This window comes from Phoca vitulina, unplaced genomic scaffold (assembly GCF_004348235.1).
Source record: "Phoca vitulina isolate PV1807 unplaced genomic scaffold, GSC_HSeal_1.0 scaffold30, whole genome shotgun sequence".
Taxonomy (NCBI): domain Eukaryota; kingdom Metazoa; phylum Chordata; class Mammalia; order Carnivora; family Phocidae; genus Phoca; species Phoca vitulina.
In genome coordinates, this window is record NW_022589733.1 from 9,784,296 (window position 1) to 9,812,101 (window position 27,806).

General features: G+C 48.3%; 2 protein-coding genes across 2 annotated transcripts; both read left to right on the top strand.

Moving 5' to 3' along the window:
* Nucleotides 1-18: 18 nt before the first annotated feature.
* Nucleotides 19-12,501, top strand: COQ9 (coenzyme Q9). The gene is made up of 9 exons (XM_032424349.1): nt 19-125; nt 2,335-2,503; nt 3,835-3,970; nt 7,478-7,620; nt 7,904-7,988; nt 9,489-9,593; nt 10,966-11,121; nt 11,441-11,494; nt 11,816-12,501. Exons 1-9 carry the CDS (start codon nt 53-55, stop codon nt 11,849-11,851), a joined length of 957 nt encoding a protein of 318 aa, XP_032280240.1. The 5' UTR covers nt 19-52; the 3' UTR covers nt 11,852-12,501.
* Nucleotides 12,502-14,151: 1,650 nt separating this feature from the next.
* POLR2C (RNA polymerase II subunit C) lies at nt 14,152-27,708 on the top strand. Its single transcript, XM_032424431.1, has 9 exons — nt 14,152-14,311; nt 14,496-14,545; nt 17,055-17,123; nt 17,270-17,322; nt 24,734-24,862; nt 25,235-25,286; nt 25,510-25,678; nt 25,813-25,887; nt 26,360-27,708. Exons 1-9 carry the CDS (start codon nt 14,226-14,228, stop codon nt 26,502-26,504), a joined length of 828 nt encoding a protein of 275 aa, XP_032280322.1. The 5' UTR covers nt 14,152-14,225; the 3' UTR covers nt 26,505-27,708.
* Nucleotides 27,709-27,806: the final 98 nt, after the last annotated feature.

Consider the following 27,806-nt stretch of genomic DNA (forward strand, 5'->3'; position numbering starts at 1 on the left):
CTTGCCGAGCCCCGCCCGTCGCGTCACAGTCGTAGGCGTGCCCGCTTCCAAGATGGCGGCAGCGGCGATGTCCGGCGCGCTCGGCCGGGCGGGCTGGAGGCTCCTGCAGCTACGGTGCCTGCCCGGTGAGGGGGCAGCCGAGCCGGGGAGCGGGGAGGGGGAGGGAGGGGGCACGAAGCCGACTGGGCTGGGTGCGGGGCGGAAGAGGTCGTCGTGGCGGCCCGCGAGCAAGGTGATGTGAAGGGCATCGGCGCGGAGCCGCCGGCGTCTTGGACTCGAAGGGGCCGCCCGGCTGATTCCGCCCGCATTCTCGAGCTCTGAGGGGCAAAGAGTAGCGGAGCAGGGCCTGTCACTCCCATTTAGCGAAGTTAACAAGGCCTCAGAGAGGGCTGTGTGTGCCCAAGGTCACACAGCTGGGCAGTTGCAGACTGGTAGACCCGGACCCAGTCTTTTAATAATTTGTACATCCGAGTTCTTAAAACTATAGATGTCTACTTTAGAAGAGGTTACTTTATGTTGCTACTGTAAATGGAAAAACCAGTGTCACCATCCGTAAATAGAAGGAACACATTGACGCATTAACATAAATATATAATTAATGAAATAATTTCCTGTATTTCATCAGAAATCTTTTGCAATCCTTAGTGGTTCCACAGTTGTGCTTTGGGACCTCTCCCTCCTTTTCAAAGTTTTATAAGTATTCCTTTTTTTTTTTTTTTACAAATAGTAAAATACTGATATTTTTACACATACTGTTCTGCATTTCTTTTAAGATCATTGTTCCCTGAGTTAGTCCATAGATTAAAAAAAAAAAGTGTCCTTTTGTTTTTATACAAAACTCCAAACTACATATGTTTAGTTAAAGTAATGCCTATGACCCAGCAAAGCCACCTAGGTATTTACCCAAGAGAAATGAAAGCATATGTCCACCAAAAGTTCTGCAGAAGTATATTTATAGCAACTTTATTCATGATAGAAAAGGCTGAAACAACCCAGGTGTTCAACAGAGTAGTGTTTCTTAATGGAATATTACTCAGCAATAAAAAACCATTTCCACAAAACTAATCCATCTAAAAAAGACGGTGCAAAAAAAGTTTTACACAAAAAGGATATACTGTATGATTCTATTTAGATGAAATTCTAGGACAGGTTAAACTAGGGTGAAAATTTCAGAACAGTGTAAGTAGGGAGTGATTGGGAAAGAGCATGAGGGAACTTTGTGGGGTGATAATATTCTCTAGATAGAAGTTCAGATTATGCAAGTGTATACCTTTATCAAATCTCAGAATTGGCACAGTTAAGATTTGTGCATTTCGTTGTATATAACTGTCACCTCAATGAAAGAACAGTAAATAAATCTTGAACTCTAGTTAATGGTATGCATGCCAGAATGTATAGAGGGGAAGAATACTGAGGGCTGCAACAAATGCATCAGAAATAAGCTGGATTAAAAAAAAATAAGCTGGACTGATGAATGAAGAGTGTGATAGATCTGTAGAACCTAGGTGGTCGATAAACAGGTGTTCATGCCATAGTTCTTTCAACTTGTATGAATTTTTTTTGTAACAGGGGCACCTGGGTGGCTCAGTCGGTTAAGCATCCAACTCGATCTCAGCTCAGGTCTTTTTTTTTTTTTTTTCTTAAGGTTTTATTTATTTATTTTAGAAAGAGAGAGGGAGAACACAGAGGGAGAGTGAGAGGGAGAAGCAGACTCCCCGCTGAGCAGAGTCCAATGTGGCACTCAATCCCAGGACCCTGGGATCATGACCTGAGCCGAAGGCAGACACGTAACCGACTGAGCCACCCAGGTGCCCTCAGCCCAGGTCTTGATCTCAGGGTCGTGAGTTCGAGCCCTGCATGACCCGTCTGAAGACACTACATATAAACGCTGTGGGAGTCAGTACTTGGACCTTCTAATTTCTAGTCCAGTGCTCTTGGTATGATATAAATATGTAACATTTTCAGGTCACTTTCACTTTTTGATTGGGCTTCACAACACTCCCATTGAGCAAACAGATTGTTACTCTTAATTTGCATATTTAAAAATCATGCTCATTGTGGTGAAGTGGTTTGTCAATTAACACAGTTAACAAACGATAGCAGCAGGCCTAGAAACCAGGTCTTCTGTTACCTGGCTCATGCTTTTGCCACCACATCATATCACAAGGTTGCCAACTTACCCCAAATTTTTGTCTGGGACTCAACAGTTGGATAAGTGGCTCTGGAGGAGACTCAGCCCTGCTTTTCCTATCCCCCATCCCTCACACCATTCTGGGTTTCAAAGAGTCTTCTCTGGTAAGTGTCCCTGACTGACCAGACCAGTTTTTGTTTCAGTGTCCCGTTGCCAATCAGCCATGGTGTCACGTGCCTTCCATGCTTCAGCCATGCAGCTAAAGTCTTCAGATGAGCAGAAGCAACAACGTCCCCCATCTTTTTCTCAGCAACATTCTGAGACACATGAGGCAGAAGAACCCAATCCAGAATCTTCTCGTTCACCCCCCAGGTATGCCCCAGAACTCCCATTCATCTGTTTCTGGCCGTTTTGCATGCTTGGGTATGTCTGTCCTATCTCTCCTTCCTCTCTTCTTTTTATCCCCCTTTTCACCTTCTGTCATTTTCAAGGCTATCCGTGAAAGGAATCTATGGGTTTTTTTGAAAATTGTGCCTGTTCATTCTAAAATATCTAAACAATACAAAGAAGTTCAGAAAAATAAAACAAAAATGACCAGGAATCACAAACCCAGAAATAACTGCAACATTTTGTGACTATCCTTTTAGATGTTTTTCTAAGTATATTCCATGTATAAATCTATATATAATAATTACACTATACATGACATTCCAGAACCTAGTTTTTCACTCAACAATACATTTTTAATGTTTTCTCAGTCTGTATGATTGTAATGGTTGCATAATATTCCAGCAGAATGGCAGTATTAAAATTTGGCAGTATTTTTTTTTTAAGATTTTATTTATTTGACAGAGAGAGATAGCGAGAGCAGGAACACAAGAAGGGGGAGTGGGAGAGGGAGAAGCAGGCTTCCCACGGAGCAGGGAGCCCGATGTGGGGCTCAATCCCAGGACCCTGGGATCATGACCTGAGCTGAAGGCAGACGCTTAACGACTGAGCCACCCAGGTGCCCCTAAAATTTGTCAGTATTAAAATTTATTTAACCTATCTTTTATTGATGAATATTTAGATTTCCTTCACTGGTTAAAAAAAAATAATGGGATTACCTCTCAGCATTGAGAGCACTGAATCAAAGGATGTGCACATTTAGCATTTTGTTACGTATGTGGGGCCAAATTGCTATCTAAGAAGGGGATAATAGTTTACATTTCCATTATATGTTTTTTTTTCTTAATCCTGCCACTGAGAAGTTCCTCTAGCTCTGAAATTAGGGTGTTCCTGTCATTTTTCTGGTGTCCTGATTAAAATACTTTTCAATTCAGCAAATACGTTTTTAGGATCTACTTTGTTCCAGGCCCTGGAGTTATCATTTGGTACAAATACAGATAAAGAAACAGTGTGCTAAGGGCTATAAACGGAGAGATCCAGAGTGCTGTGGGAGCATTTGCCTTCCCATGTCGTGGCCTCCTCGCTCACTGGATCCCTTCTGTCAGTGACTGTATGAGAGGAGAAAGATGACCTCATTTTTGCCCCGTCGGTGTGGAAATAGCGATATTGGCACAAAAGTAAATGTCTTCCCAGAGTGTGCTGGCTGGAGGCACCGAGCCTCTGGGTTCTGGTCAGGCACCTTTGGCCTATCAGGCAGCAGCAGTGAGAGGTGTGCTGGGCTCCGTCGCCACGTCTCTGTTCCGTGTGGGTCTCAGGTACACAGATCAGGGCGGTGAGGAGGAGGAGGACCACGAGAGTGAGGAGCAGCTGCAGCACCGCATCCTGACGGCAGCGCTGGGCTTCGTGCCTGCCCACGGGTGGACAGCAGAGGCCATTGCAGAAGGAGCCCAGGTGTGTATGGGATGGGGCGGGGGCGGGGCAGCCTGACCGGGATTAGCCAGAGCAGACGGCCCAGCTCGAGCCCCTCACTGCTACAGGATTTTCCATGGCGGCAGGTGGGGGGGAGGTTGTTTTTTCCCCAGTAGGGTGAGATGGCTTTATTTTTTAGTATAGAAAGATCATACCATGGAGTTGGTTCTTGCGAGCTAGGTTCTAAAGGCACCCCATTAGGCAAGCATTGCCAATGATCACAACTACCACATTTCATTGACTCGAAGATGGCAGTGGTTGTAAGAAGCACCATTATGTCATGCATCACTAAAAAAGAAAAAAGTTACCTATTAAATTAAGACATGTAGTCAATTGCATAATTCACACTGTTTAAATTGAAAAAATGGGGGGCACCTGGGTGGCTCAGTCAGTTAAGCACCCGACTGTTGGTTTCGGGTCAGGTCATGATGAGGGTCGTGAGATTGAGCCCTGAGTTGGGCTCCCTGCTGAGCCAGGAGTCTGCTTGAGATTCTCTTCCTCTCCCTTTGCCCCTCCCTCTGCCTCCCCCTCAAATAAATAAATCTTAAAAAAAAAAAAATAGGGCACCTGGCTGGCTTAGTTGGCAGAACATGTGACTCTTGATCTTGGGGTTGTGAGTTTGAGCCCCACGTTGGGTGTTGGGATCACTTCCAAATAAAAATCTTAAAAAAAAAAAGATAAAATAGGTGCATCTTAGAACTGATGAAATCTGATGTTTGAAAACTCTAAGAAGGCACCATTGGTCGGCAGCTCTTCCTGCCCATGGGCCCTGTCCCCGTGCTTTAATAAAACGACCATTTTGTACCAAAAAAAAAAAAGAGCACCATTGAGGAGACCATTAGGGAGACAGCTGATTTTTCTCAGTACATTCCTCCTGCCCAGGAACAGATGGCTGCTTTAGATTAAGCCGCAGGCTCGTCCTGAGGCCGTGGCATACAGAATGGTCAAGCAGAGCCAGATACTGACCTGCGAGAGCTCTGTGAGAACAGAGAGCAAAGGAACTCGGGATTCACTTCCCCATCCCAAGCTTGCAGGGAGAATGAGGTGGAAGGATGAGCATGTTTGAACATCGGCCAGAAGAACCCAGAAACGAGGGTGAGGTAAAGGTACAAGAGAAAGTGGCAAAATCAAAAGTGCAAAGTCCCGTGAGGGCAAGAACTAGGAGATCCAGAAAATAAGTGGGAGGACTGTCGTAGGTGTACTAGGGGTGAGGTTGGAGAAGACAGCTGCAGGTTTAGTTTCTAGAATATTGAGGGAGTTCCAGGGGGACAGCTTCTGTTCTCTGTGAAGTAGGAGTGGTTGTCTCGTGAACCTGAAGTTAGGAAAGGGTCGGAGGAGACAAAGAGTTGAGTGTGGCAGAGAACGTTCGAAGGAACCATTCCAGGAAGCGGTGGAACAAGTAGAGGACAGCAATGTACCAGGACTGTGTGGAAAAACACTGAATTATTCTCTGGGTAACTGGTCTTTTCCACTCTGTATCTCTTCATTTATAGGGCTGCATAGTAGCCGTTGTGTTTACTTCACCTCAATTGATAAACGTTTGGGTTGTTCCCAATTTTTTAGTGTTCTAAACCTATTTGTACAACACATTTAAGTGCATTTGGAGAAGTGGAGTGCTACTTCGGGGCGCGTATTCGTCGGGACAGAGACTATGCCAGTTATTCAGATAGAGAGAATTTAATACAAAGAATGGTGAGCTAGGTGGAAAGTTGATAACTGGGCCCCTGGCAGCATAAGAAGAACCCTTTAGGGTGTTACGGAGGCTGCCGCTGCAGGAAGTGGCTCCCATCTCCAGGGCTAAGGGGACAGAGGGAAAAAGTGGAATTGTTAAAACGAGAAGCTTGAAGGAGAGCCCCTGTGGAGGCAGAACTCAAGCCTACTCCGCTGGCACTGCTGTCTCTGAGCTTGGAGAGAGGGTCTCTGGGGGCAGGGGTGGGTGGTGGTTGGCTGGAACCCCAGATCCTGCGGGGGCCACGCTGAAGAAGGTGGTGAGGAAGCGCGGCGGGGGAGATGCCCACAGGAGCCGCTAGCGGACGGGAAGGTGACAGGAAGGGGCAAGTCCCTTCCTCCCCCTCCAGCCTCGCAGTCTCCCTCCGACCACCCACCACCCAGTCGATCTGCAGAGCCTAACCTGGAGCCGCCGGGCTGGTGGGCCTACAGCCCCTGCGTCACGAAGCTGAGGGCAGCCTTGGGGCTGAGACACTGACTCACTACGTAGTCCAGACAGTGTATGTGGATATACGTGTGTGCGTATATATATTTAAATATTTGTTTAATCTCTCCACCCAGCGGGGAGCTTGAATCCACCACCCCAGGATCAAGAGTCGCATGCTCTACCCACTGAGCCAGCCAGGCGCCCAAGTGTATTTTTGAGGGTCTTGTTAGACACATAGTAGAAGCGGTATAGCCTGTTGGTGAAGAGCTCTGGGCCTCAGTTTCCTTGTCTGTAAAACGTGGGTGAGGATAACGCCCAGCAGCTGGAGCTGCTGGGAGGCTGCAGTGAGATCGTGTGTCGTGTGCTTAGCCGAGTGCCTGACACCCTGAGCATCCAGTCCCCGTCAGTATTGATGCCCCTGCACGGCTGTTGTGAAGCCTGCCGAATTGCCTTCTGGAAAGGCTGTGTGAACAGTGGGACTGTCTCGGCTCCCAGCACTGGGGATTAGGGTTAATCATTTTTTTGTTCCTTCTCTGCCCTCTGTCCTTGGTGCTGTCAGAGTTCTGCCTCTAGTAGATGCTCAGTGGGTGCTGTATATCAGGAATAGCCGAGCATCTTCGTGGCTTTGTTAACTTCCTAACAACTCATTAAGAAAAATGTTCTTTGGTTTTGTTTTTTTTATAACTGAGGGGCCTAATTTCCAGGAGATTTAGGTTAAGTGAATTGGTGAGAAAGAGCTGAGTGCTCTTCCCAGCCCTCTTTTTTATATTAGGACTTTGGGTTACGAGTGTCAGAGCTCAATTCTAACTGGCTCAAGCAGGAAAGGGAGTGTTTGGGCTCATTTAATAACAAAAGTCTGGAAGTAGCTCTGGCACAGCGTTCTTAGATTGTGCTGTTGGGGATCGTCTCTTCATCCTGTCTGCTTTCCTCTCGGTGAGCTTCATTCTCAGCAGGGGCTTCCCATGCAGGACTAAAAACGGTTCAGCAGCGCCAGTGAAAAGAGAGCACTTCCTTCCCATCAGTACTAGCAGAAGCCCAGAGGCGGCCTCTTAGGGCCTGGATTGGGCCCTGGGCAGGTCCCTGAGCTAGTCACTGTGAACTCCAGTTATCCAAGCCTGGGCCTCATGCTTTACAGTACACCAGGGGGCTTGATGGAGCGTGGAGGGACTGGTGGTCAGCTTCACCCAAACCACAGGGACCAGGAATGAAGAGTAGGGTTAGCCCATAAAGAATCAACCTGCTGTTACTAGAAAAGGAGGCACTCGTGAGGAGCCGGCAGTACACGTCCACTGCAGCTGTGTGCCACTCCCCTGTTTTCCTCTCTCCTTTTGTAGTCTCTGGGTCTGTCCAGTGCGGCAGCCGGCATGTTTGGGGATGACGGCAGTGAGCTGATCCTGCATTTTGTGACCCAGTGCAACGCTCAGCTCACTCATGTGCTGGAAGAGGAGCAGAAGCTGGTACAGCTGGGCCAGGCAGAGTAAGTCCTGTGGCATTATTGCTCAGGGTGGCAGCTAAGGATCGGGGTAAGGGGGGTCAGGCCCCACCAACTGCCCCAGGAGGCCAATCCGAGCAGAGCCAAAAGAGAGGAGCATGGAGCAGCCCTGCCGCTTGGATGGGCCTGGAACACAGCTGCCTGTCTGTGACAGGCCAGCATTAGGAGCTGGTGGGACCCCCCCCCTTCCCTAGAGCCGAGTAAGCGGTGTAGCACCGAGCCCATGCCTTTGACCCAGAGACACACTGTTTTCTTTTCCATCTTCCAGGAAGAGGAAGACAGACCAGTTCCTGAGGGACGCAGTGGAAACCAGACTGAGAATGCTGATCCCGTACATTGAGCACTGGCCCCGGGTACAGAGTCCATATCTAGGCCCCAGGGCAACAATGTATTATTCATGGTCTTAGTTCTCAGCGCCTAGCCATCAGAGGACCTTGCACATTCTGCAGAAGTTAGCTCGTTAATCTGCACAGACCCGGGGATTCTGGGATTCTCAGTGCACTCGGTAGAGCTCGGGAGCATAAACTGGGGCATGCCAGTGGGAGGAGCAGAGCCACCTGGGTCTCAGTTCCTAGAAAGGCGAGTGGCCCAGGGAACTAGGTCACATTCGTGTTGGGTCCCGGTGGCCCAAGTGTGCCACCAGGTCTTCAGTGAGGAGGAATCCATGACGGAGATTAGAAAACAAGAGGAGTTTCTTGGCCGTCGCCAATAACAGGCCTGAGGTGTTGTAGATGTCTGAGGAGTGGGATAGCTTTGCCAGTTGTCCACGTGGTGCTTGAGAATTGGAGTATTCGTTCCAAGGGCTTTTTATCCCCTTTTTGGAAGCTTCCTTTTTCCGGTTTCCAAGCATGTCACCATGTGGGCCATTCTCTTAGTTAAGAAAGCGGAGTCCAAGCACATCAGGAATGAGAGGACAGCCAAGACCGTCCCGTGTCCCCCACCCACTGGGATACCACTGAGCGTGTACTGTCAGTCAGGGGACAGGCGTTGGAACACCTGGGCCTGAGCCCGGGCTGCGTGTGGAGGGAGTACAGCGAGCGAAGTCCCGTCCCCTGTCCCCTGCCTGTGCCCGCCACATTTGATCTTCAGACCTCTGGCCTGGACTCATTCCACCTTGCAGTTAAAGCAGTGGAAGTACGTGTATTGGGCCCCAACTGCCTTCTGATTCAGCACGTTTTTCTTCTGGGCTCCTTCAATAAAAGAAAGCTTTCCAGCCAATCCAGGGCCTCTGACCAGCTCCCACAGGCCACAGCCAATGGATTTTTGAGTTGGCAAAGTGACAAGACCTTATCCTCTCAGGAGTTATGTCTGCTAAGGAAAAGCTCTGGGTGGTGCCATTGGTTGTATGGGTTGAAGGATTTTTGGTTTCAGGTACCAGAAACCAACTTGAGTTAAGTAAAACACCAGGGAGGCTGCGATGGGGCATCGAGGGCAGGAATGCTGCTGGGCCCTGGGAATGGCCTGGGATTTGGACTTAGAAACCACCCCCAACCTTCCTCCCATATCTGCCTCTTCCGCCATGTTACAGAACGGGGTGCACTCCCCCATCCTTGCTCTCAGTGCTGTTAGAAAGACAGCTAGACCCTCTGGGTGCCCGCCTTCCCAAGTCCACATGCTGGGGATGGAGAAGCTGAGTGAGCCAGCTGAGGGTAGGATCTGCCCCTGGCTCCCATCAGCTGTAGCCAGCATTGTCAGCTGCCAGGAGCTCACCCCAGCCAGGTGGAGATGGTGGGTCTCAGCAGGAGAGTTGGGCAGGCCCTCTTACACACCTCCACGGAGGGGTGAGTCGCCATCCCACCCGTGTGCTGTTATTTCTGTGTGTGGTACCTATTTCTCCGTCCTTCTCTCCTCAGGCCCTCAGCATCCTCATGCTCCCTCACAACATCCCATCGAGCCTCAGCCTGATCGCCAGTATGGTGGATGACATGTGGCACTACGCTGGGGACCAGTCTACTGACGTGAGTGCTTTCTGCATACCCACAGGATACCGGAAAAGGCGTGGGTTAGGCATTTCTTCGGGAGGGTTGTGTAAGTTCTTTGATCACAGATCCCTTCAGGGGGCCTGCAGTGCCATTCCTGTCATGGGAAGGAGAGGCTAGGCGTGGGGAAGGTCCCTCAACAAGCCACAGTGGGAGCCAGGTCCTCACTCGAGGGCCAGCACCCTAGCCACAAATAAGCAGTTGTTCCCTCTGACCTCTCGTGGTGACTGGGCTGCCATTTTATAAGCATTTTTCTCCTCAGTCTCCTAAGATTCAGATTCTGCGTGGGCTTTTTCAGTGTGTGGTTTTCACCAGACTGATTTAAAAAAAGTGGGGCCCCTGGATAGCTCAGTTGGTTACGTGTCCGACTCTTGATTTCACCTTGGGTCTTGATCTCAGGGTCATGAGTTGAAGCTCCATGCTGGGCATGGAGCCTGCTTTAAAAAAAAAAAAAAGAAGAATGCCATGGAGCCACCAGTTGCTTTGAAAAGGAACTCCCTCCCCCCAGCCCACTTTGGCCTGCTTCGCTAAGAGATCAATAAGCCTTTAAACAGGCACCAGGAAAGAATCTGACTTGTTAATGCTATCATATTTCTGGTAGGAAATTAAAAAATAAAAAGTATACCTTCATAAAAGAAACTAATTTGTGATGGTGCTTTGTGGAATCCAGGCTGGGGAGGCAAAGAGATGCTCCTGCCACAGTTCTAACAAAGGACTTCAATAAGCTTCCCCCGTGTGGGAGTACAGTCACCAACAGAGCTGGTGACAAAATGAAATTAGAAAGCTGAGAAATTAAAGGAATAAAACACGAAGCAGCTGAGCTAGTGCTCCGAAGAGCAGTTTGCTGGGCCAGCCCGAGTGGCCGAAGGACCGGAACCCTCAGCTCCGCCCAGGTGTTCTGATCTGTCCATGGTCCTGTCTCCACCCTCACGTGACTGATGAACACACCACAGTGTGCTCGTAACTGGCTGACCATAGAGCCTCTCTGGAATTTAGGTGGCCTAAGACTTGGTCTTTTCACCAGCAGTTTCAAAATGGACTGGATGTAACAAAATCACCTGGGATGCTTATCAGACATCCAGATTCCTTGCACTTTCTTCAGACCCCCTGACTCTAAGCTCTAAGAGGTTGGGCCCAGGAGCTTGCATTTTAATCTCCCAGGTAATTTTGATGTGCAGCCAAGTTTGAGAACAGTACTGTTATCCAGGGGGGGACAAATGTATCTTCGCAGGAAAGAAGAGATCAGGAGGGAGCCCGTGTGTGCCCGTGGCTTTGGGTAGGAACCACCCCAGACTTCCCCCAGTCCACAGCAGTAGTGGTGACCCACCTTCCTGGGTGGGTTTCTTTGCAGTTTAACTGGTATACCCGCCGAGCTGTGCTGGCTGGCATCTACAACACGACAGAGCTGGTGATGATGCAGGACTCCTCTCCAGACTTTGAGGACACTTGGCGCTTCCTGGAAAACCGGATTAATGACGCAATGAACATGGGCCACACTGCCAAGAAGGTAGTTGGGGCTAGCTGTTTGGGAAGCTGCCTCATTAGACACACCACCCTCCTCAAGCCACAGCTGGTCTCCTGTCTTCTTGCTCCCCTTTGGCCTCAGAGGACAGTCCTGAGGGCCTGCCCAGGGAGTCTGGCTGGCTCTTCCACATACCAGCCCTTCCCTAAGAGCCACACTTGGGTCATTTGTGGTTGTGTCCATAGGCTCTTCCTCCAGTCCACAGGGTCCTCATGAGCCGCCCCCCCCTCCCGATTTGTCCTGCCTGTTTCACCTTTGAGCTTGTGTTGGGGGCTTAAGAGAACCTGACCTTGACTCCTTCTAGGTAAAGTCCACTGGAGAGGCACTGGTGCAGGGACTCATGGGTGCAGCAGTGACGGTGAGTACTGCCCCGCTCATACCTGCCCTCCTCCCATTCCACTCCTGCCCTGTGATCCTTACAACATGTGTCGAGGATCCCAAAAGCCTTAAGCCGGAAAGCTACTAATAAGACTGATAGTGGTTCAGCCCCAGTCTCTGATCCTGAATTCCCCACCTCTTTTTTTTGCTGCCATTAAAAAGCATGGCTGACTCCCAGGCCCCTGGCATGTCAGATCTCTGGGTCTTAGCTGTGCCTGCCACCTTGAAAATCCCAATCTTTCCCATTGGAGTCCTAGGGACAGGGCAAGGCCTCATCATTCCCTTTTCTTCCCTTTATCAGCTCAAGAACTTGACAGGTCTAAACCAGCGCCGGTGAGCGGGACAGGGTGTGAGCTAGAGTGCCCAGAAGAAAAGCTGCAGGTACATTGAAAGGGCTTTGAAAAATATGAAGTGCCGTTCAGGGTGTTAATGAGAAAACGCTGAAGGACTCCTTAGTCACTCCGACAGCCACCTGGAAACCAAAGGGCACTCGATACAGCTGTAGCCTGCAATCGGGCTACCTCTTCAGTTCCGAATACCAGGCCAGGCCTCCTGATGCCTTTCTGCGTTGCAGCTGTGTGATTGAAAAATGAAGCTCTCATCCAAGCCATCAAGCCACAGAAACCCAGCACGTCCCTGTCATGGTCTCACAGATGCCTTGATCACGTCTTAACCTTCCTAAAGTGTTCTCTGGGGCTCCCAAATGAGAGTCAGGGTGTGGAGCCATTACAAGGTGGCCGCCCACCCCCGGCATGGCTCGACTTGTGCCCACAGGTGTTCCTCACACCACCCCCCCACCCTGGGACCCTTCAGAAAGCTGCCTCACCTGAGACTGGTGCCTCCAGACAGCGGTGCTCAGCCTGGCCAGAGGCGGGAACCCAGGCCCTTTGTCGTGTTACACCAGCACGTGTGGCAGGGCTAGTAGTGAGCTTTAGAGGGTAAAAACAGTAATAAATATGTTTGAAGCCATTTCATGTTGGCAGTTCGTTTCCATCTGGGCCACAGCAGGTATCCAGGACCCCAGAGGGAGACAGCAGTGATGCCGGAAGGGCTTGCGGCTGGCAGCCAGAAGGCCTGGGCTCTGGTCCTCGTGCGGCCTACTGCTAGTGGGTGGTCACAGCAGGTCTGCCTCCCTGGGCCTGTGCTTCCCTTCTGGAAGTGTGGGTGATGGTGGCCTTCCCTGCACTGTTAGCTCCCTTGGCTGCTATTTTCTATGACTGATCATTTCAGGGATCTGTTCTTTGGCATTAATAATTGTCTCTACACTGGCTAGGCTCCCTTTGCAACTCTGGTTAACTCTGTTGTAGTCTTCTCGAGCTACTATAACAAAATACCATAGATGGGGTGACTTAACAACAGAGATTTGTTTCTCACAGTTCTGGAGGCTGGGAAGTCCAAGATGAAGGTGCCAGCCAGTTCCTGGTGAAGTCTTTCTGACTTGCCACCTTTTCTCTATGTTCTAACAGGGCAGAGAGAACGCGAGCTCCAGTGTCTTCTCCTGTTCTTATAAGGGCACTCTTCCTATCAGGAGGGCACTATTCCTACCCTCCTGACCTCCCAAAGACTCCATCCCCAAATACCACGTTGGGCATTAGGCTTCAGCATTTGAGAGGAACACAATTCAGTCCAGAGCATCTGTCTTCTGCGTTGCTCTGTCTGACCTAAAAATGGACAGGGTATTGATGGGGGAAGTCACCAGCTAATAGGTGTTTCCAATCTTTTGGCCTTCCACTCGCCCCTTTCTGCACCTCTTTAATTCTTTGTATCATGACTCCCTGTCAAGTCCCCTACGTACCAAATTTCATTCCATTCTCTCCAGAGCATCCCTCTTGTACTCAACAGACAACCTTAATCCTTAATTTCCTGAGATGACACAGGCTGTGAAGCACAGGCCCCCTCAGTGCCCTTTCTTTCTGTCTCAGGAAGAGTGTCACCCCCAGCTAAGGCAAACTCTTTATCTCCTCTCTTACTCTTCTGCCTTAAATGTAGTTCCTGCTAAGTTCTATTTTAGAGCCTCTTCTCTGTTATGAGCAGGTGCCCAATCAGAGCTTTCTCCAGGCTATGTGTGGGGTGGGGTGGGGGGCTTTGGTACTCTCCATTGAGCATTTGCACACTGCCAGGCATGTGGAGATGAAGAGCCCCCACCCACCTGCCACAACTACACAGACTGCAGATGATGCACTGAAGTGAAAGCATTGTATCTTCCTGCAGTTTCAGGAGAGCGTGAGCCAGACTTTGCTGAAGTATACTTATGTTCTTCCATAAATGTGCAGATTTACTTCATTTTCTTAAAGGCATCGTAGTATTCTGTTTTGTATATTTAACCTGGTCTCTGTCAATAGATACCTAGTTTTGTTATCTTTTGCTGTTACAAACAGTGCTGCAGGGAACGCCCCCGAACGTGTAACTTTGCTGACAACGGCAGCCGTTTTCGTAGTAGGAATTCCTAGAAGTGTTATTGTTGAGTCGAGGGCGTGCACAGGTTTTGCCAATTCCCGCCCCCGCCCCTCCCACGGTTGAACCTGATGCACTTCCAGCAGGTGGGAGTGTAAAACGCGGCCCGGAGCGGCAACGGCCTCCGAGCGGCAGGTGGCGCTGTGAGCGCGTGTCTGCGGAAGCGGCGCGGGCCGCGCTGACCCACTTCCGGCGGCGGCGGCGGCGGCGGTGGCGCAGGGAGCCGAATCCCGGGAGCTGGCGGGCTGTGGGGCACGATGCCGTATGCCAACCAGCCCACCGTGCGGATCACGGAGCTCACCGACGAGAATGTCAAGTTCATCATTGAGAACACGGACCTGGCGTAAGGCCCCTGAGGGAGGAGGCCGGCGGCTGTGGAACGCGGGGGGCTGGAGTCGGGCCGGGCGGGGGTCACGGCCTTCTAGAGCTGGGCCCCCGTGGCGGGCCTTCCGCTTTGGGAACCGTGAGCGCGGGGCTTCGCCGTCGAGGCTGCGGCGTCCTCACGCGGCTTGATTTTCATCCCTCAGGGTGGCCAACTCTATACGGAGGGTCTTCATCGCCGAGGTGCCCATAATAGGTAAGTGAAACCGGCCTGTCGTGGCCAGCCCCCTCCGCACACCTTGGGGCTCCTGCTCCTAGCGCTTGGTTAGGCCGGGGCGGGGGGGCTCCTGGGGTGGCTCTGAGAAGACAGCAGTGCTGTACCGTTGGCCCAGGGCCGCTACGGTCCACTCTCACATACGCGTCGGTGAGGAGCGTGGGTTCGCGAGTCTGCGTATTTGGGTTTGAATACCGTTTTCACGTACTGTCCCTGTGAAACTTGGGCAAGTTTTTCAACTGTGTGGTGCGGTTTTCTCTGTAATATTCGGACATTAATAGTACTTACAGGGTGATGGCAAGGATTAAATGAGGGAATCCCTATTAAATGCATTGTGTTCAGTACCAGTAGGTGTCTTTTTATGAATCCGTTCCTTCAGCTGCACTCAGAGAACATGTAACTGCCAGGCAGTATGCTAGGAACTGGGAATGCAGAGCTGCATAGTGCAGGGTTCTTGCCCTCGTGGAGCGCCCGGTGAAGTTGCAGGGCAAAGGCGAATCCACAGATAACAGTACTGCAGGATAGACGTGGATCAGTAAGTAGCTCAGAAGTGTAACTACAGTGCTGTTGGCGCTTAGAGGAAGGAGGGTCTGCTCTGGTTCCAGCCACCCTGCTCCAGGTGTTTTTCACATTTATAAATATATTACAAATATTTACTGAGTGTCAATTCAAAGTTTGGGTTGGAAAAAGTGTAACTCAAAGCTGCTGCACTCCTAAGGAAATAAGCAGGCCAAATGATTGGTAAACAAGAGAACATTGTAGTTTCCACCACTACCATCTCTAGTCACTTCTTCAGCTCAGAACTGGGAGTGCTGGTCCAACCCCTCCCTAGTCACTCCTTGTCTGTGGGCCTCAGTTTCATCATGAGTAAAATAAGGGAGTTGTACTTTTTTTTTTAAGATTTTATTTATTTGGGAGCGAGCACACAAGCGGGGGTGTGGCAGGCAGAGGGAGAGGGAGAAGCAGGTTCCCTGAGGAGCAGGGAGCCCGATGCGGGGCTCCATCCCAGGACCCTGGGACCGTGACCTGAGCCGAAGGCAGACGCTTAACCGACTGAGCCACCCAGGTACCCCATGGAGTTGTACTTTGAGGCAATATGACATTACAAGTCTAAATGCCATTTTTCCCACAAATTCAGTTCTGCAGATAGTAGCACCTGCTACATTCCAGGCCACATTGGGAATGCAAAAGTTAAGATATTTGAAGACTCCACCCCAAGGATTTTTTGAAGCTGGGAGGTTGAGACAAGATATATACAAATACGATAGAAGGCAAAATATGACAGGGTAGGGGTACCTGAGTGGCGCAGTTGGTTAAGCATCTGACTCTTGATTTTTGGCTCAGGTCATGATCTTAGGGTTGTGAGATCAAGCCCAGCATCAGGCTCTGCGCTCAGTGTGGAATCTCCCTCCCGCCCTTCCCACACTCGTTTTCTCTCTCTCTCAAAAAATTTTTGAAGTATATGTATAATACGTATATGTACATGACATACATATTGTGTGTGTGTATATATATGTAACAAGTGTCTTTAGGCGGGGCAGAGTCTTGTGAGGGAGGAGCTTGTAGGGAGGGAGTGTTCGTATCTGAATCCTGGAGGTCAAGCAAAGCTTGGTTTATAGGAGCCTCAGAGGATGTTAACCTGCACAGGAGAGGGTCGGGGCATGTGGGACGGGGAGGGGGAGGGAGTGAGGAGGCAGGGTCAGAAAAGCTTGGCTCATGGTCCTCCTTTGGCTTGGGTTGGGGAAGCAATAGAAAGCATAGGACAATGCAGATTGGGTCCTAACTGTCTGGTCCTCTTCTGACTTCGTTTCTAGTGTCCACGCCCTTTGTTTGGTGGTTGGCCATTTGATTTATGAATTTGTCTGCATGCAGATGTTTATTAATGAATGAATATGTGTTTAAGTCAAGTGTGTGTGGTAATACAGTTCTTATCCTTTTAGCTCATTGCTGGTAAGCATTGGGTTTGATATTTAGTGTACTGTTTCCATTAAAGGAGTTCTCTAAACATTAGTTGATTGAGTGATAAAGTGTTAAATGGGCCAATCTGGTCATTGCATCATAAAATGAGATATGGACCATAAGTCTGTCTTGAGATTTTTTTCCCCAACTTTTAAGTCCCTGAGTAGTTTGTGTTCTTGGATTTGGTGTTGACATGAATAACAGACGTAAATGCTTCTCACAGAAATATTTAGTTCAAATAAACATGTTCCCACTCCCATGAGTATTCTCTAAGTCAGTATTTTGTATGGAACAGGAACACCCCCCACCCACATTAAATCTACCTGAGTAGGAAAGGAGGGGGTGTTGCATGTGGTTCCTGTTAAAATGCGGATCCCTGGTCCCCACTTGAGCTGCGGAATCAGCCTCTGGCAGCCTGGCCCAGGCTTTTGTAATTTAGTAAGCATCAGGTGTTTCTTAAATCTTGAGAACCACTGCTGTAAGTCTTTAAGTGAATTTGGTGGCTAAACTGCATGTCTGCTTTATTTTTTAGCCATTGACTGGGTTCAAATTGATGCCAATTCCTCAGTCCTTCATGATGAGTTCATTGCTCACAGACTTGGTGAGTGTGGGTTTTGAAAGGTGAAAGGTAGGGGGGCTGTGCCTGGTATCAGAGGAAGAAGCCTCCTCACTCCCAAGGGGATTTTTAGGTTCTCTTTCTGGCGTGGCCATTTGGACTTCTTTAAAGTGCTTCTTTGTTTCTTCCAGGACTAATTCCCCTCACTAGTGACGACATTGTGGACAAGCTGCAGTACTCCCGGGTATGCGGTGTGATTGGGTGGAAGGGGGGCGGGGGCGGGGGGTTCAGTTCTCAGAGGCATTTTCCCCCACCTCTTACTTCTAACTGTTAGCGTGGAGATGTTGCCTGGAGCCTAAGCAGACATGGGTCCTCCGTTCTGACAGGCCTCAGATTGATTAGGTTCCAGGGGCATCAGGGAGTCTCTCCAGCCAGCCACACAAGACCAGGTATACACCAGAATTCCCATTTATACTGAACGGTGGGGGTTGGGCCTTTTCAGACTCCGATCTGTTCAGACTCTACTTTCCAGGGTGTGTTTTCCGAGTGACAGGAGGCTGGGAGGCTAAAGGGAGTCAACAGAGGGTTGAGGGGTTAGGAGGGCGTGAGGGTGAGAACAAAGGGAGTGAGAACTGGCCCCCACAGCAGCACCTGAGGGACTGGAAGGCAGCTCTCTGTGCCTCTCCCCATAGGTGATGCTCGTTAAATGAGGCCCCTTCCTCTAGGATCATGTTTGTTCTCTGATGGTATGTTAACAGGCCTTGGACTTAGTGGGGGCGGGACAGGATTAGGTTCCCTGCTTCTTTTCCCCAGGGCTGCGTTAGGTAACAGCTTGAGACTTCCCTTTTGGTGGCTTTGGGTGATCCTGAATCAGCCCATCTTCTGATATTCCCAAGGGCATATCATTTTTGTGGTAGCTAACTTGATACATGTTATAAATCTATATTTTTTAAAGAGATGTTTAAGCACACAGACAAGCGTGGAGTTTATCTGACCAGTACTCTCGCTCCTGTCCAAGAACTTGTCATATTCTAACATTTTGCAATATCTGCTTCACATCTCCAGATTTTTGTTTGTAAGAAATGAAACATCGGGCGCCTGGGTGGCTCAGTTGGTTAAGTGTCTGCCTTAGGCTCGGGTTATGATCCCAGGGTTCTGGGATTGAGTCCCGCATCAGGTTCCTTGCTCAGTGGGGAGCCTGCTTCTCCCTCTCCTCCCTGCTTGCTATCTCTGTCACTGTCTCTGTTTCTCTCTTAAATAAATAAATCTTTAAAAAAAAAAAAAAGAAACCTCACAGATATTGGTGGGGATAGTTGTACAGCCAGTTGAAGAGCAGTGTGGCAATGTCTTGGGTAAAGATATGCATGCCCCAAGACCTAGCTTCCGTCCATTAAATTTTTTTCTAGTATTTACTGAACAAAGATGGTATGGATCCCCCTACCCTGTTTTTGGCTTTTTCTCAAAATCTGCAGAAAAGTTAAAAACCTCAAATAATAAACAGCTATTTATTTTTCACCTTCAGTTGCCAATTGTTAATATTTTGCTACATTAGCTTTATTTATCCTATCCATGTTATTTTTGCTGAACCATTTGAAAGAGAGTTGCAGATACCATGACACTTCTCATCTACTTCAGCATGCTTGTTGTAAGAGTAAGGGTATTTTCCCACATAACCACACTATCATGCCTAGAGTATTAGCATTAACTTGTCATGTTTGCACCGTCCTTACCCAAATTTTCCTAGTTGTCCCCCACACGGCCTTTCTTGCTTTTTGTCTGTGGGTCGGTCATTCATCCAAGATTCATGCATGCATTTGGTTGTTACACCTCTTTAGTCTCTTAATCTCCGATTCCTCTCCTTTCGTTAAATACATTTTTTTTTAAGGTTGTGTACCATTTCATATTTTTATTTTTCATGACATTTTGATTTTTCCATTTCATATTTTTAAGTTTCGGGTTTGTTAACATAATGTATTTGTTTCAGGTATACAGGTCTGTGATTCATCAGTCTTACACAATACACAGCGCTCACCACAACACATACCCTCCCCAGTGTCCATCACCCAGCCACCCCATCCTTCCCACCCCCCTCCACTCCAGCAACCCTCAGTTTGTTTCCTGAGATTAAGGGTCTCTTATGGTTTGTGTCCTTCTCTGGTTCCGTTTTGTTTCATTCTTTCCTCTTTTCCTCTGTGACCCTCTGCCTTGTTTCTCAAATTCCACGTATCAGTGAGATCATATGATACTTGTCTTTCTCTGATGGACTTATTTCGCTTAGCATAATACCCTCCTCTAGTTCTGTCCACGTCATTGTTGCAATTGGCAAGATTCCATTTTTTGATGGCTGCATAATCCATTGTGTATATATATACCACATCTTCATCCATTCATCTGTCATTGGACATCTGGGCTCTTTCCATAGATTGGCTATTGTGAACATTGCTGCTGTAAACCTTGGGGTGAAAAAAAAAAAAACAAAAACCTTGGGGTGCAGGTGCTCTTTCGGATCACTACATTTGTATCTTTGGGGTAAATACCCAGTAGTGCAATTGCTGGGTCATAGGGTAGCTCTATTTTCAACCTTTTTGAGGAACCTCCATACTGTTTTCCAGAGTGGTTGCACCAGCTTGCATTCCCACCAACAGTGTAGGAGGGTTCCCCTTTCTCCGCATCCTCGCCAACATCTGTCGTTTCCTGAATTGTTAATTTTAGCCATTCTTACTGGTGTGAGGTGGTATCTCATTGTGGTTTTGATTTGTATCCCTGATGCTGAGTGATGTTGAGCACTTTTTCATGTGTCTGTTGGCCATTCGGATGTTTTCTTTGCAGAATTGTCTGTTGATGTCTTCTGTCTATTTCTTGATTGGATTATTCCTTGGGTGTTGAGTTTGATAAGTTCTTTATAGATTTTGGATATTAGCCCTTTATCTGATATGTCATTTGCAAATATCTTCTCCCATTCTGTCGGTTATCTTTTGGTTTTGTTGACTGTTTCCTTTGCTGTGCGAAAGCTTTTTATTTTGATGAAGTCCCAATAGTTCATTTTTGCCCTTGCTTCCCTTGCCTTTGGCGATGTTTCTAGGAAGAAGTTGCTGCGGCTGAGGTCGAAGAGGTTGCTGCCTGTGTTCTCCTCAAGGATTTTGATGGATTCCTGTCTCACATTTAGGTCTTTCATCCATTTTGAGTCTATTTTTGTGTGTGGTGTAAGGAAATGGTCCACTTTCATTGTTCTGCATGTGGCTGTCCAATTTTCCCAACACCATTTGTTGAAGACACTGTTTTCCATTGGATATTCTTTCCTGCTTTGTTGAAGATTAGTTGACCATAGAGTTGAGGGTCCATTTCTGGGCTCTCTCTTCTGTTCCATTGATCTATGTGTCTGTTTTTGTGCCAGTACCATACTGTCTTAATGATGACAGCTTTGTAATAGAGCTTGAAGTCCAGAATTGAGATGCCACCAGCTTTGGTTTTCTTTTTCAACATTCCTCTGGCTATTCGGGGTCTTTTCTGGTTCCATACAAATTTTAGGATTATTTGTTCCATTTCTGTGAAAAAAGTTGATGGTATTTTGATAGGGATTGCATTGAATGTGTAGATTGCACTAGGTAGCATAGACATTTTAACAATATTCTTCCAGTGCATGAGCATGGAACGTTTTTCCATTTCTTTGTGTCTTCCTCAATTTCTTTTTTTTTTTTTTTTTAAAGATTTTATTTATTTGAGAGAGAGAATGAGAGACAGAGAGCACGAGAGGGAAGAGGGTCAGAGGGAGAAGCAGACCCCCCGCTGAGCAGGGAGCCCGATGTGGGACCCTATCCCGGGACTCCAGGATCATGACCTGAGCCGAAGGCAGTCGCTTAACCAACTGAGCCACCCAGGCGCCCCCTCAGTTTCTTTCATGAGTATTCTAAAATTTTCTGAGTACAGATTCTTCGCCTCTTTGGTTAGATTTACTCCTAGGTATCTTACGGTTTTGGGTGCAGTTGTAAATGGAATCGACTCCTTAATTTCTTTTTTCTGTCTTGTTATTGGTGTATAGAAGTGCAACTGATTTCTGTGCATTGATTTTATATCCTGCCACTTTACTGAATTCCTGTATGAGTTCTAGCAGTTTTGGGGTGGAGTCTTTTGGGTTTTCCACATAAAATATATCAGCTGCAAAGAGTGAGTGAGTGACTTCTTTGCTGATTCGGATGCCTTTTATTTCTTTTTGTTGTCTGATTGCTGTGGCTAGGACTTCTAATACTATGTTGAATAGCAGTGGTGATAGTGGACATCCCTGCCGCGTTCCTGACCTTAGGGGGAAAGCTCTCAGTTTTTCCCCATTGAGAATGATATTCGCTGTGGGTTTTTCATGGATGGCTTTTATGATATTGAGGTATGTAACCTCTATCCCTACACTGTGAAGAGTTTTAATTAAGAAAGGATGCTGTACTTTGTCAAATGCTTTTTCTGCATCTATTGAGAGGATCATAAGGTTCTTGTCCTTATTTTTATTAATGTAGTGTATCACATTGATTTGTGGATGTTGAGTCACCCTTGCAGCCCAGGAATAAATCCCACTTGGTCGTGGTGAATAATCCTTTTATTGTACTGTTGGATCCTGTTGTATTTTGGTGAGAATTTTTGCATCCATGTTCATCAGGGATATTGGTCTGTAATTCTCCTTTTTGGTGGGGTCTTTGGTTTTGGGATCAAGGTAATACTGGCCTCATAAAATTAGTTTGGAAGTTTTCCTTCCATTTTTATTTTTTGGAACAGTTTCAGAAGAATATGTATTAATTCTTCTTTAAATGTTTGGTAGAATTCTCCTGGGAAGCCATCTGGCCCTGGGCTCTTACTTGTTGGGAGATTTTTGATTACTGCTTCAATTTCCTTGCTGGTTATGGGTCTGTTCAGGTTTTCTATTTCTTCCTGGTTCAGTTTTGGTAGTTTATATGTCTCTAGGAATGCATCCATTTCTTCCAGATTGTCTAATTTGTTGGCATATAGTTGCTCATAATATGTCTTATAATTGTATTTGGTGTTGGTTGTGATCTCTCCTCTTTCATTCATGATTTTATTTTATTTGAGTCTTTTCTCTTTTCTTTTTGATAAGTCTGGCCACGGGTTTACCAGTCTTATTCTTTGAAAGAACCAGCTCCTAGTTTCGTTGATCTCTTCTACTGTTCTTTTGGTTTCTCTTTCATTAATTTCTGCTCTAATCTTTATCATTTCTCTTCTCCTGCTGCGTTTAGGCTTTATTTGCTGTCCTTTTTCCTGCTCTTTTAGGTGTAAGGTTAGGTTGTGTATTTGAGAACTTTCTTGTTTCTTGAGAAAGGCTTGTATTGCTATATACTTTCCTCTTAAGACCACCTTTTGAACAGTTGTATTTTCATTTGTTTCCATGAATTTTTTTTTTAAAGATTTTATTTGACAGAGCAAGAGAGCACATGCAGTGGAGGGAGGGAGAAGCAGGCTCCCCGTCAAGCAGGGAGCCCGACACAGGGCTTGATCCCAGGACCCTGGGATCATGACCCAAGCCGAAGGCAGACATTTAACCATCTGAGCCACCCAGCGCCCCGTTTCCATGAATTTTTTTAATTCTTCTTTAATTTCCTGGTTGATCCATTCATTCTTTAGTAGGATGCTCTTTAGCCTCCATGTATTTGAGTTCTTTCCAACTTCCCTCTTGTGATTGAGTTCGTTTCATAGCATTGTGGTTCGAAAATTTGCAGGGAATGATCCCAGTCTTTTGGTACCGGTTGAGACCTGATTTGTGACCCAGAATGTGATCTATTCTGGAGAATGTTCCATGTGCACTAGAGAAGAATGTGTATTCTGTTGCTTTGGGATGGAATGTTCTGAGTATATCTGTGAAGTCCATCTGGTCCAGTGTGTCATTTAAAGCCCTTATTTCCTTGTTGATCTTTTGCTTAGGTGATCTGTCCATTTCAGTGAGGGGTGGGGGGTGTTAAAGTCTCCTACTATTACTGTATTATTGTCGATGTGTTTCTTTGATTTTGTTATTACTTGGCTTATATAATTGGCTGCTCCCATGTTGGCATAAATATTTATAATTGTTAGATCTTCTTGTTGGATAGACCCTTTAAGTGTGCTATAGTGTCCTTCCTCATCTCTTATTAGAGTCTTTGGTTTAAAATCTAATTTGAGGGGGCGCCTGGATGGCTCAGTCGTTAAGCATCTGCCTTCAGCTTAGGTGATGATCCCAGGGTCCTGGGATCGAGCCCCACATCGGGCTCCCTGCTCCATGGGAAGCCTGCTTCTCCCTCTCTCACTCCCCCTGCTTATGTTCCATCTCTTGCTGTGTCTCTCTCTGTCAAATAAATAAAATTTTAAAAATAAATAAAATCTAATTTGGGGGTGCCTGGGTGGCTCAGTCAGTTAAATGTCTGCCTTCAGCTCAGGTCATGATCCCAGGCTGGGATCGAGCCCCACATCGGGCTTCCTGCTCAGCGGGGAGCCTGCCTCTCCCTGTCCTCCCAGCTCCTGCTGTCTCTCACTGTCTCTCTCTCAAACCTTAAAAAAAAAAAAAAAAAGTAAATCTAATTTGTCTGATAGGAGGATTGCCACCCCAGCTTTCTTCTGATGTCCATTAGCATGATAAATGGTTTTCCACCCCCTCACTTTAAATCTGGAGGTGTCTTTGGGTCTGCAGTGAGTCTCTTGCAGACAGAATATCGATGTGTCTTGCTTTTTTATTTTGGGTTTTTAGGTTTTTTTAAGTTATTTTTATACCCGATGTGGATCTCGTACTTAGGACCCCAAAATCAAGAGTCGCGTGCTTCACGGATTGAGCCAGCCAGGCGCCCCCTTCCATTTCATATTTCTGCTAAAGCTCTAGGTTACCTTCCTGCCTCACCTGTGTATGACTGCACACTATCCAGGTGTGGCCCCTTGTTCTTCCTCCTCATCTCAGAAACATCAGAAGCATGTTAGATTTTCCTGCTGGTGTGAGGGGGAGAACAGTTTGCTTGGTTACATTCCAGTAACTCTTGCCTGAAGTTACAGTGTAGCAGATGGTCCCTAACAGAGGCATGGGTTGTTTCCAGCATCGGTTGCTTAAAGAACTATTGATGATTATTGAAGCCGAGTGATGGTTACATGGTAGCAGCCTCTTATACTTGCTCTACTCTTGTGAATATATGAAATTTTCCATAATGGAAAGATTTTGTTTTTAAGAAAAGGTAAGTAGTCTAGAACTTGAAAGGTACTTTTTTGTGTTGTGCCCTGGATCATTTTATTTTAAACGATGGTGACCTTCCCAAGCTAGTCCACTTAGTTCAGGGGAAGCTGCCCTATAAAGCATGAAAGCATCATTCTCTTACTTAACGCCTTGGTTCTTGGCAGAAGAGCACCCCGAGGGCCAGGGTGGGATGTTAGCACAGCGTCTCCCTGCAGTGTGGTCTGGCAGCTGGCGGAGGTGGAAGGAAAACATGGGGGGCAGTGGGTCTAGATGGTCTCTAAACTGGGAAGTGCGCGCACTGGGCAGCCCGTGAGAATGGTGTACCAGATAGACACGGCCCCCCAGTGCCTAGAGCCTGGGGCCGGCTGTTTTACAGCTGGAAAAATGGAAGGAACGGGGTATGAGAAACAGGGAGCTCAGCATTTGCCATCTCTCCATGGACTCATTCCTGCTTCTCTTCCTCCGTCAGGACTGCACGTGTGAGGAGTTCTGCCCCGAGTGCTCGGTGGAGTTCACCCTTGACGTGCGCTGTAATGAAGACCAAACTCGTCACGTCACGTCTCGAGACCTCATCTCCAACAGCCCCCGGGTCATTCCAGTCAGTGTCTCACCACGTCCTCCTCCTTTTCTCTCAAAGTGGGCCAGACTCGGGTGGTTTGTTACAAGATGCGGATATTCCTTGCGTTACCCTCTGCCTTCCTCTGTCTGGTGCCTAAAAAGTGCTAATAATCCTGGACACTAGTCAGGGTGGACAGGAACACGGTAGGTGCTGTGTGCCCGTCCTCTGCCACCCAAGGACCCTTTTAAAGGCCATGGTACTGTTCTGACTGAGAAGGCAGTCCCCATGAGGTTCTAGGAGGCACTTCTCTCCCCTCATTCCCAGGTTTGACAGGTGCTGGAACATAGTTGCTGGAAGAGGTGACTGGGGAGACCAACAGCTCATACATGCCTCTGTTTGGGCTCCCTGCAGGTGACCTCCCGGAACCGAGATAATGACCCCAATGACTACGTGGAACAGGACGGTAAGGGGCTGGAGAACATGTGTGCATGTGTACCCGCCCTGTCATTTTGCAGGCCAGCACGGAGGCCGAGACCCAGCACAGCCTCTCGTGCCGCCTGCTCTCCTTGTCAGCTGACCTTTGAACTGTTTGTCCAGATCGTGTGGGCCTCCAGGGGCCTTCCAGGTCAAAATTCAGGGGTCCGTGTCTCTACCGCCCCTTGACGGCCTTAAACCTCTCCCTGCAGACATCCTCATCGTCAAGCTGAGGAAAGGCCAGGAGCTAAGACTTCGAGCCTATGCCAAAAAGGGCTTTGGCAAGGAGCATGCCAAGTGGAACCCAACTGCAGGAGTGGCTTTTGAATATGATCCTGACAATGCCCTGAGGCACACGGTGTACCCCAAGCCCGAGGAATGGTATGTTCTCGTCGGAGTAAAGGCAGGCCTTTAGGGTGGGTTGATGTGGACAGGGCTCTGAGGGAGCGGGGTGGGGGTAGGCTCCCTGTGGACAGCAGCAGTAGCTGCCTGTGCTGACCTGTATTTGACCTCAGGCCAAAGAGCGAGTACTCTGAGCTGGATGAAGATGAGTCCCAGGCTCCCTACGACCCCAACGGCAAGCCAGAGAGGTAAGACCCTCGTCCGGCACCTGAAGGTGAAGCATGGAAGAACATAGGGTTTTGGTGCAGGCTCTGAGTTGGGGAGACCCTTCCCTCTAGTCCCGGTGCCCGCGAGCTCAGGAAGGATGGAGAACAGTGGAGCCCGTGCCACGTGCATGTCCCAGGGCAGATTATCCTCCCCTAGTTATTGGGGCACAGAGGAGCCCTCCAGTTAGCCACTCTGCTCCTACTCTTGATATTCAACCCCCAGGGAAGGGGACCAGGCCAGAGCCAGAAACGGACCAGTCTTCTGATGGTGAACATGAAGCTTTTTGAGGTGGCTGTGGCCTTGAAGTCCTGTAATGTGCAGCAGGACCACTGTTAGCTGAGTTCCAGGTGGGAAGGGAGTCAGGACCTAGAAGGGAGAGCGCATGATCCAGGGCTGAAGCTCGGGCTAGTGAGCCTGCCTCGTGGAGGGCTCTCACCCGACTCTTCCTCTTAGGTTTTACTACAACGTGGAGTCCTGTGGCTCTCTGCGTCCTGAAACAATTGTCCTCTCAGCCCTCTCTGGATTGAAGAAGAAGCTGAGTGATTTACAGACGCAGTTAAGCCACGAGATCCAGAGTGATGTCCTAACCATAAACTAGCAGCAGCTCACCTGTTTTGGCAGAAAAGGGGTGGGGGGGTGGGAGTCTAGGCCAGCAGCTGGCTCTCTGGTCTCTCCAGAGCCTCTTGTAGCTTCTGGGTCTGGACAGCTGTTGCTCAGGCTTCTTGGCAAGCCATCAGTACCCCCTAGGAAGGTAGCCAAGGGGAAGACGAGTCCCCTTGCAGCCTTGCGCTGTTGCAGACGGATGGCCAGGGGTGCCACTGGTATCTGAGGCAGGACAGTTTTTTACTAGACCCCTAGGATCCCTGGCCCTGCCCCCTGATTGCCAGTAGCAGCCCCAGAACCTCCCTTTCAGCCCATTTCCTGATGTGCCTGGGCGGGGTGAGAACTGCAGAGCTGAACTCTCCTCTGCTGGTCATTTCAGGTCGCAGACTCTTTCTGTCCAAAAGTTGTTCTCACATTTGTACGTTGGGCTTCCGGTGAGTACTAGAACCCTCATTCTGGTTGCCTACGAACCCTTCCAGCCCCTGCCCAGAGCCAGCCTACTGGCACTTAAATCCCCGAGTGTCCCTAAGTTGAGAACCCTTAGAGAATAGTGTTAGACACGGGCTGCCCCCCACCCCAGATAAACCCCGTTTTTCAAACTTCACTGCCAGTGGCCTGATTATTTAAGATTGGGGGCTGGGGAGGAAGGGCCTTAATGAAGGTCTGGCCTTGACCCCTTACCCTAGAGGTAGAGTATGCCCAAAGCAGTTGATTAGGCAGTCTGGTAGGAGAAGCCAGGAGAAAGCCAGAGAGCTGGTGCAGAAAGGAAGGGATATTTACTAACAGTTGTTGTCTTTTTAAAAGTTTTTATTTTTGGCAATAAAGAGCACAACAATCTCCTTCATGCGTCATCGTGCCACTAACTTGAGCCAGCCCAGCCCTGCCTCCCTCTCCAAGGCCTTTGGCCCCAGGTTCCCATCTTCAGTCTAGTTTATTCCTCTGGGTGGTCATTCCCTGGGTCAGGTTTGGAGCCGAGCTGGCTGTGGCCCCCTCCCCGGATCCAGGGCTCTGGGAGGGGCCTCTGGCTGGATCCTCCTGTCACAACTTGAATAGTGGTTATTTACAACAAGGTCTGTTCCCATAACTCAGAACCCTAAAGTATTAAAAAAAAAACCCACACACGCAACCCAAGGTTTGATGGGAATAGAAAGATAGCCCTTCTGCAAGGTAGTCAATAAATACCAGCACTAGAAAATCAATTGCTTTAATTGCATTTCAGCAGGGAGCCTCAGCACCATGTGGGGAAGAGGAAATGGGAAGGGCTCGGTTTCTGAGTGCTTTTGGCTGGCCAGAGGGG